Source organism: Hippopotamus amphibius, chromosome 8 (assembly GCF_030028045.1).
Source record: "Hippopotamus amphibius kiboko isolate mHipAmp2 chromosome 8, mHipAmp2.hap2, whole genome shotgun sequence".
NCBI lineage: Eukaryota > Metazoa > Chordata > Mammalia > Artiodactyla > Hippopotamidae > Hippopotamus > Hippopotamus amphibius.
This window is the reverse complement of record NC_080193.1, coordinates 1,762,587-1,772,066: the sequence shown is the minus strand read 5'-3', so window position 1 is coordinate 1,772,066 and position 9,480 is coordinate 1,762,587. Positions and strand designations below refer to the sequence as shown.

General features: G+C 54.6%; 1 protein-coding gene across 2 annotated transcripts; it reads right to left on the bottom strand.

Annotated features, from left to right (window-relative positions):
• Positions 1 to 1,664: 1,664 nt before the first annotated feature.
• Positions 1,665 to 9,135, bottom strand: LOC130858804 (glutathione S-transferase theta-4). 2 transcript variants are annotated; one of them, XM_057745838.1, is made up of 5 exons: positions 8,907 to 9,135; positions 7,921 to 8,008; positions 4,007 to 4,157; positions 3,201 to 3,377; positions 1,665 to 2,064 (listed from the first exon to the last, which is right to left on the bottom strand). In XM_057745838.1, exons 1-5 carry the CDS (start codon positions 9,133 to 9,135, stop codon positions 1,867 to 1,869), a joined length of 843 nt encoding a protein of 280 aa, XP_057601821.1. In that variant the 3' UTR covers positions 1,665 to 1,866. The 2 variants fall into 2 exon arrangements, with proteins under 2 accessions (XP_057601821.1, XP_057601822.1); XM_057745839.1 differs by lacking the exon at positions 1,665 to 2,064 and adding an exon at positions 2,768 to 2,834.
• Positions 9,136 to 9,480: the final 345 nt, after the last annotated feature.

Here is a 9,480-nt window from a genome sequence, read left to right as displayed (position 1 = left end):
CAAAGAAAATGAAAACAGGGTCTCGAAGAGGTATCTGGACTCCCAGGTTCACGGCAGCACTATTCACAATAGCCAAGATACGGAAACAACCTAGGTGTCTGCTAAGGGGTGAACGGATAACGAAAATCTGGAGATTATACACGGACACATACAGAGGAATCTTTCATTCAGCCTCAACAAAGAAGGCAATCTTGTCATTCGCAACAACTCGGATGAACCTGGAGGTCACACGCTACGTGAAATAAGCCCGACACAGAAAGCCAAATACTGCCTGATCTCACCTACGTGTGTGGAATCTAAACAAAGTGGAGCTCTTACGAGCAGAAAGCAGGATGCTGGTTCCCAGGGTCTGGGGAGAGAGGGGAAGTGGCGACATATTGGTCAAAGGGTATAAAGTTTTGAATACCCAAGATAAATGAGGGGTGGAGACCTAATGTACAGCGTGGTGACTACAGTTAACAGTCCCACATGGTATACTTGAAATTTGCTGAGCAGTTCTTAATTATTCTCGGCAACAACTAAAAAGGGTTAACAGTCTACCGGGAAAAAAAAAAAAAAAAAAACACCACAGCCTGTGTGTGTTGAGTGAAGTTTGATCCAGGGTCTTGCTGAAAACTACAGCACGGGAGACAGACTTTAAAAAAATCCAATTTTTTGTTTCATTGACCTTCTCTATTGTTTTTCTATTCTCTATTTTATTTATCTCCACTGGACTCTTTACTATTTCTTGTCCTCTGCTGGTTATGGGTTTCATTTGCTCTCCTTTTCCTACTTCCTCAAGGTGTAAGTTGGGTAATTGGTTTGAGATCTGCGTGTGTTTACCGCTGTAAATTTGCCTCATAGCAATGCTTCTGCTACATCCCATAAGTCTGGGTGTGTTGTGTTTTTGTTTTCATTTGCTCAAAATACTTTCTAATTTCCCTTGTGATTTGTTCTTTGATCCACTGGTTGTTTAAAAATGGATTGTTTAAGGACTTCCCTGGTGGCTCAGTGGTTAAGAATCTGCCTGCCAATGCAGGGGACACAGGTTTGAGCCCTGGTCTGGGAAGATCCCACGTGCCACGGAGCAACGAAGCCCATGTGCACCACAACGACTGAGCCTGTGTTCTAGAGCCCGAGAGCCACAACTACTGAGCCTGCACACCACAACGACTGAAGCCCAAGGGCCTAGAGCCCGTGCTCCGCAACAAGAGAAGCCAGCGCACTGAGAAGCCTGCGCACCACAACGAAGAGTAGCCCCTGCTTGCCACAACTAAAGAAAAACCCATTGTGCAGCAACAAAGACCCAACAAAGCCCAAAACATAAATAATTTTTTTAAACAGATTGTTTAATTTCCAGATATTTCCTTTTCTAGTTTTCCTTCTGTTATTGATTTCTCATTTCATTCCACTGTGTTCAGAGAACACACATTGTGTGATTTCAATCTGTTTAAATTCCTTGGAATTTATTTTACGGCCTCACACAGGGTCTATCCTGGAGAGGACTGCGTGTGCCCTTGAGAAGAACATGTACTCTGTGTGTGGGTGCGGTGCTGGGTGCAGCTGGCAGGCCGATAGGGTTAGAGAGCTGCTCAATCCTTCATTTCCTCACGGATCTCTGGTCTCACTATTTTATCTGTTAGTGAAAGTAGAACACTGAAGTCATCAACTATTATTATTGACAGTTTAATCATGCTTAACCTTGAATTTTCACATCTTTTTGGAAGCTGAGGGAACTCGTGACGGCCACCCAGCCCCACCACATCAGATGCATCCAGCCGTGGTGGTGGTTCCCGTTCCTTATTAGGCAAAGAGTGATTTTCAGAATCTCCCCTAAGGAAGGGGCTCCAGGGGCTGCGCCAGCCAGGCCCTCAGGCTGGGCTCCTTCTACCTGAACTTCTGCAGCAAATTGCAGACCTTGTCCTTGACCATTGGATCCAGCGTGGAGCAGTCCCACTCGGCCAACTTCACCAGCCTGTCGTGGGCCTCCCAGAAGAGGCCAGAGCCGATGGCCAGCTCCACCCTCATGCGCCACTCAGCCAGCTTGGAGCTGTTAACGAAGACGTCATGGTTTCCCGCCATGGGCTGTGGAGAGACAGAGAGGACGGTGTGGTCAGCCTGCGGACCAGCCCCACCTGGGTCCCTTCTGCAGCTGCAGAACTCTCCCCATCCTCCCCCGTGGACAGTGAACGGGCTGAGCCCTGAAGCCTGGCCAGGGGTCGCAGGCCATGTAACAGATGTGGGGTAGGGATGGAAGACCCCGAGTTCCCTGGGGCCTCTCGGTCACTGGTCTTGCTGCAAGGCTCCTGAATCCCTCTCTGAGGGACCCCTGACCCACGGGTTCCCACTTCTCCAGCATGAAATCTCCCAAGGGTCCTGCCCTCTTCCAGGGAAACCCCTTGTCCCCAGATGAGGGCGGGAGGAATTCAGTGCCTTTCCCCCACTGCTGAACCTCCCCTGTGATGAAGCACAGGGGCTGGGACTAGAGACCCAGCAGGCAGCCTAAGAAACATGCACCCAAGATGTCTGGGGGGGCTCCACGTGGGGTGGGAGTGGGTGAAGCTCAAGGGGGGGAGGGGGGTGAAACTAAGGAGACTGCACCACCTGGGACAGAAAGATTGGGGTGTTCCTTTCCTGGTGCTGGTCTATACTGCACACGGACCACGGCCGCTTTGCATACTGGCCAGGGTCTCAACTCCGTCCTGCATACCAGCTAGGTCAGAACGGGCCACCCTCCCCTGCATGTAGAAGCTGCACAAATGCCGCCCCACACCCAAGTGTGTCCCACCGTGCACAGCGGGTACCCCTCAGACCCAGAGCCAGGGAGCGGCTCTGTACAGCCATCTGTCTGGAGTCTGGAAAAGATGCACTTTGGCTGGAGGACCCTCTGGAAGCCTCTGGACCCTTCCTGGAGAGTCCAGCGGGAGGAGGAGGCATCCAGGATCCCGGCTGACTGACCAAGAAACACGGTTCTCCTCCTTTTCCCACGCCAGCCCTCCAGCTCCTGCCCCCGGCGGAAGACTCTTGGTGAAGCATGAATGACCACCATCCTCCCCGGTTCAAAATCTGTGTCTCCTGTGGCCCTGGGGTCAAGGCCAGGCACCCAGGTGTGGCTCCCATGGCCTCCACATCTCCCCCTTCACCAGCCTCTCTGCAAGTTACGGTCACAGAGGGGTCCCTCCCCTGTCCAGGCTCCATCCCCCCATCCCCGCACCGCACACCTGCATCATCTCCACCAGGGCTACCAAGTCGGCCAGGGAGATGTTGTCCCCGGTGATGAACAGCTTGTCCTGCAGAAACTTTTCCTCAAAGAGCTTCAAGTTGTTCTTTACCTCGGCCAGCATCTGGTCCGTCTTCTCAGCCGGAACCTCCTCCCCCGTGATCATGGGAATCAGCAGCTGGCCAGGGTGGAGGCGGGGAGGGAGAGACGGCCGCATCTGACCCTCCAGGCCTCAGTACCCTTGTCTGCTGGAGAGGCAGTGGGCAGTACCAAGGATGTAAAGTGGTGTCATCTCTTTTAGCAGTTCAGGTTGGCAGAAGTGGCCTGGGGCCCCTGTTCAGAAGGATCTGAGATCCCAGCAGGAAAGAATCCTGTGATTGATGAGTGATGTCTGTCACAGGCATAGGATAAGGAGTATGGGCACATGTACTGGTTATTGGTGGTCTTTATGGGCCCTTCGACTGTGATTTTTTTTTTTTTTTTTTTTTTGGCCGCGTGTCTTGCCGTATCTTAGTTCCCCAACCAGGGATGCAACCGGGGCCCCGGGCAGTGACAGCACCAAGTCCTAACCACTGGACCGCTGGGGAATTCCCAGCTCTGATCTTTCCTAGTTCAGAATGAAATGTCTTGGATCCTATCCTGGCTTGAGTGATAACAGCCCCTCCTGGACTCCCCTCACCTCATCTTGCGCAATGGTTCACGCCATACGCCCCCGAGCTCTGTAAGGCGGGCAGGCAAGGGTGTGGCAGAAACGAGGCTCAGGGAGGGAGGGACGCTTGCTTGAGCCCCTGCCGTGGCCCTGCTCACCTTGATCCAGAGTATCTTGTTCATGGGCAGCTGAATGGCCGTGTGCTGCCAGGCCATGAACTCGTCCACGCGGGCGCGCGTGTGCAGGTCTGGCGGGTACCAGTGCGAGGGTGCGCTGTACTTGCGGCACAGGTAGAAAAGGATGGCCACGCTGCAGAGAGGACAGTCAGGGCACTCCTCTGGCCTCCCCAACCCTCCACGCCGACGACTCAAGGTGGCCGGGCCCAACGTGGGCCCTCCAGCCACAGGCAGGCTCTAGGCACCGACACCCCTCCTGGAGGAGGATGAGGCCGGTGGGCCCCGGGTAAGGCAATCAGTCCTCCCCCATCAGCAAGGGTGGGCGGGGCCCTGCGGGGTGAGTGGGAGTCGGTGGATGGTGTCTGGAAGGGCAGTCCAGATAGGGCACAACATGTGGGGAAATGCGGGGTGAGAGTGAGCGTGAGAAATCTGGAGAAAGCAGAGTCCGTGAGTGACTGGAACGGGGGGTGGGTGGATGGGGAGAGATCAGAGACAGCGAGAGACCCTGTGGCCCTCTGCCTTTGCCCACCACCCACTGCCCCCACTGCCACACTCTCTGTGCCTCCTGGTCCTACACCTGGAGTTCGGGGTCCTCAACACGTATTCCCTGCCCTCAGCCCTCCCAGCTCCCACACTGGGAGCTCAGACGCCAAGCAGGGCCCACCCACACCACCATGTTCTCAGACACCCCCCGCCCCAGGGTGAACCAGAGCTTGCTGTGACCAAAGGAGCCCCACCTCCCGGGGAACAGGTGCCCGGCCCACATCGCCGTCCCTGGGATGACCCTGGAATGGGCATCTGGCCAGCACCCTTCCCCGCACTTTTCCCTCAGGGACCGGCCCCACCAACGATGATTCTGGCAGGGGTGACTGGCAGTCCTGGGTCCCAGCGCCCTGGCCAGTGAGAGGCCCACACGTGAGCAGGTGACTCAGACTGGGCCCATCCCTGTCCTTCCCTGGGAACTTCAGGTCACCCACAAAGGAGGGATTGCTCGTTTCGTGAGGACCAGGGGCTTCAAAGATGAGGCCACCACGGAGCTGCTGCTGGCGGTGAAACAGGAGAAAATGCTGAGAGAAGCGGGCAGGCAGGCCGGGTGGGGAACAGCACCACCGCAGCCAGACCCAGACTCCCCTGGCTTGTCACACTGGCCAGCAGACTTAAGCTGGTTGAGCTGGGTTTCTGCGCTGTGTGGCTGGGGTCCTCAGCTCCTCGCTCGGTGCCCTAACAGACACCTGTGGGCAGAGGGGCTGGGAGGCTGGAGGGATGGGGGAGGGACGGGTCTTTGCAGAAGGCCAAGGGGCCTGGGAGTGCATTCACAACCATTCTAAGGCCCAGGACTGGGAGGTGGGGGGAAAGGACCAGCAGGGTAAGAAGGGGGCACAATAAGAAGGCCTAAGGGCAGAGGAGAGGGAACCCTGGCACTCTGAGGTGGGGGCCCCGCTCTGGAGAGACCACCAAGGGTGTTGCTGGACAATCACTTGCTAAAGAGATTCGGCAGGTGACTTGCGGATCTAAGGGACCATTTCAGCAGAAACACTGCCAGCTTGGACTGAAGGAGACAGGTGGGGTGAAATGAAGGCAGGCGGTCAGACAGGTCTGTGAAATGGGCTGATGGGGCTATTCAACCTTTAAGAAAAGGAAAGAATGACCCAGAGGGTGGCTCAGGGGCTGGTAGGGCTGTCTTGCCACAACAGCTCTGGGCTGGGCCCTGGCCTCCTTGTTTCTAGAAGGTGAGGCCAACACTCTAATGGACTGAGAGGACAGAATATGGAGCTAAAGAGGACGCTTCTGTTAAAAAAGAGAGAAAGGAAAGGCCCAAACTGGAGTCACTTGTGCTAAGCCCTACATCAGCAAACTGAGACTCAGAACCTTAACCTAATTGCAGTTTCAGCCTTGCCCAGAAATGTGACCTTTAACCAGTTAACGTGGAATTACCTGGTCAGCGCTGGTGAGGAAATCTGCCTCCCCCCAAATGAAGGTGACCTTGCCTGAAACAATCCACTCTTTGCTAGAAACTTCCTTTTCCTGCCTCCTTCAGCCCATAAAAAGCCTTTCATTTTGTACCGCTCATCAGAGCTCCTCTCTAGGTGAGATACTTCTCTGTTCATGAATTGTTGAGTCTTCAATTTTACTCAGTTGAATTTTGATTTTTAACAATTCCCAAGCCTTAAAATCTAATGCACTTTGTCCTGCCAGGCTTCAGACTTGCTGGGGATGCACGAACCTCTGTTTTGGAATGGGAATGTCTTGCCTATGCCTGTCCCTCCCCTGTATTTTGGAAACAGGATAATTTGTCTGATCTTACAGGTTCATAGATGGAAGGGGATTTTGCCCCAGGATGAATCAAACCCTGAATCTCACCCATACCTAATTTGGGCAATTTAGAGGATAGCATTTTGGACTTAGAGTTGGTGCTGGGATGATTAAGACTTTTGGAGAGGTTGGGATGAGGTGAATGTATTTCACACATGGGCAGGACATAGAGTGAGGGGGCGCTCAGGGAGCAGATAGTTATAAGTTGAATTGTTTCTCAAAAAAGCCATATTGGGGGGCTTCCTAGGTGGCGCATTGGTTAAGAATCCACCTGCCAATGCAGAGGACATGGGTTCGATCCCTGCTCCAGGAAGATCCCACATGCCACGGAGCAACTAAGCCCGTGTGCCAAAAAAAAAAAAAAAAGCCATATTGAAGTCCTAACGCCCAGTACCTCAGAATGTGACCTTATTTAGAAAGGTCTTTACAGAGGTCATCAAGTTAAAATGAGGTCATTGGAGTAGACGCTAATCCAAAATGACCAGTGTCCTTATAAAAGGGGGAAATTTGGACACAGAGACATGCACAGAGGGAAGGCGATGTGAAGAGACGTAGGGAGAAAACAGCCATCTTCCAGAAAAGGGACACCCATGGCTATCAGAATCTAGGAGAGAGGCCTGGAACAGGTCCTTCCTGGCCCCTTCAGGGGGAGCATGGTCCTACCAACACTTGATTTTGGACGTCTACCCCAGAACTGTGAGACAATACATTTCTGTTGTTCTAAGCCAGCCAGTCGGTGGTACCCTGTTACAGCAGCCCTAGGAACATACCTCGCCCTGGGGTGCCCAGACTTCCATGGTCCACTTGGGGGATATACTTTATGAGACCACCTGTGAAGCAGGCTGGGACACACTCAACCCTAAATCTTACCAAACCTCAAGATCCAACTACCAATTTACAGGAGGTGAAGGGACAGAAAAGCCATGTTACACAGCACCGTGAGGATGCCAGCAGCAAAATTCAGACCACTGGAAACGCCACGGGACAAAGGAGCCGGTTTCTTCAACGTAGGCAAAAATGCAAAGGTCCAAGGCAGGGCGTGGAGGGGGCTGCAGATGAAAAGAGACTGAAGAGGAAGATCAATCAGTTGCACTGTTTGCAGCTTATTTGGACCAAGATTCCAAAGCACGAACTGCAAAGAAAATATGTCTGAGATATTCAGAGACTTTCGAATATGAACAAGACGTGATGAGATCCAGGAATTATTGTGAATTTTATTAGGTGTCGTCATGGTGTTGTGGTGGTGCCTTTTTTTTTTTTTAAAGAGCCCTTATCTCTTAGAGGTTCACTGCTAAATATTTACAGGTGAAGGATGGAGTGGCCAGGAGGCAGGGGAACAGAGTGGGGTACAGATGTTGCAAAACAGACCCGAGCGGACCACTGCTGGAGCTGGGGGGTGGGTACATGGGTTCGTTATCCTCATTACTTACGATTTGTTCTACTTTAGTGTCTGTGTGAACTTTTCCATAGTAAAATATATATATATATATATATATAAAATAATCAACAGCACCACAGGCGGGCTGCCGCTGAATCGCCCAGAAAAGCAGACACACGGTGGGAGAGCCGGGGAAGACCCTTACCTTTCAGATAAGACAAACTTTCCATCTTTGAGGCTGGGCAGCTTCCTCAGGGGGTTGATCTCGATGTACTCCTTGCTGTGGTGGTGACCTGAGAGGGGCAGGAAGGTCTGAGGCTGCTGGGACCCCAGGGAAGAGAGACCCAGGCCTCCCAGAGGCAGAAATGTCTTTCTGTCTATTTCCTCAAGAAGTGAAAACTGAGTCCCAGGGGAAAACCCTGGCTCACCCCAGGTAAGGGGGCAAATCAGCGGTCAAACAGGGACCAGGTCAGGACGCCTGCCCCCATCCCAGGCTCCACGACCAGGACAGCCCTTTGGCTCAGAGAAGCTGCAGGCCTCCAGCCCTCAGCCCCAGTTCTGGGCCCAAAGCCACAGGCTGTGAATCAACAGACGCCCTGGGGGCCTGGATCCCACCCCCAGAACCCCCTGCCCCTCTAAGGGGAGCAGGGCGGGCGCCAGCCCAGGAACCCCAGCACACAGGTGGACTCCAAAAGGGAGCCTCCCGCCTCTGCAGGCTGAGGTTTTAGGTCCACTTGGAGCAGTGATGGAGACCAGGGCCACAGCCCTCACCCGGGCTCAGGGTCACCCTGAGCAGGTCTGAACACTCGGGGGCGGGGGGAGCTGGTGTGGACAGAAGTAGACGAGGAATAACCGTGCGTCTCTGCGACTTCTGCCAACCTAACCAGCAGACGCTGCAGCTCATGAGGTGCTGGACACCCTCGAGGAGAAGCCGAGGGTGCTGGGTGGGGGGCCCTCCACCGCTCTTCCTCCCGCTTCACCCCGGAAGAGCCTGTTCATCACGGTGGGGCAGAATCCGTGGGGACCGGCGGAGGCAGGCGGGGAAGGCGCACCGCGGACCATTCCCTCGGGAAGCTTCTCTTCCCCTGCGGACTTTGGGGGAGGGGGTCTCCTCTGTCTCTGTCTCCGCTTTTCAGAAACACCCCGACCTTGTGTCCTGCCTTCCCACCCGGGGCAGCCGTGGATGCCGACCTTTCAGTAGATCCACAAACTGGAAGTCGAAGGGGATGCCGTTCTTCCTGGCGAAGATGTAGACGGCGCGGCAGGATGCGGACAGCAGGTCCAGGTAGAGCTCCAGGCCCATGGCGGGCCCCCACCACGGCCGGCAGACGCCCAACCTCACCCGAGACACAGCCTGCGCCCTGGCTCTGTGCCCACCAGCCCAGGCCCGGGCCCCCGCGTTCTGGAACCTCTTGTTCATTTGGTGCTGTCATGAGGCCGGGAAGCCTGGAATTCTCACAGCAGCGAGGGTTCTGAGGAGACCCAGGAGCAGGCTGGGGAGAGGCCCGTAGCTCAGGGCTACGGGCTCAGGGGTGGCTGTGACCTTGCCCTTTCCCTACCCGGGGACGCCCATGTGTGCTCCTGGCCAGGGTCTGAGAAAGGCTTCCACGTGGGAACTCCCGGGGCCAGGCCTTCACGGCAGCACGTGACCAAAGGGGCACTGCAAGGTCCAGAGTGAGGATGGGATGAGAACTCACTCAGAAGGGTTCTGGAAGCAGAGAGCAGGGGGACCCACAGGGCAGTCTAGCCTGAGCTGTGGCTAGAA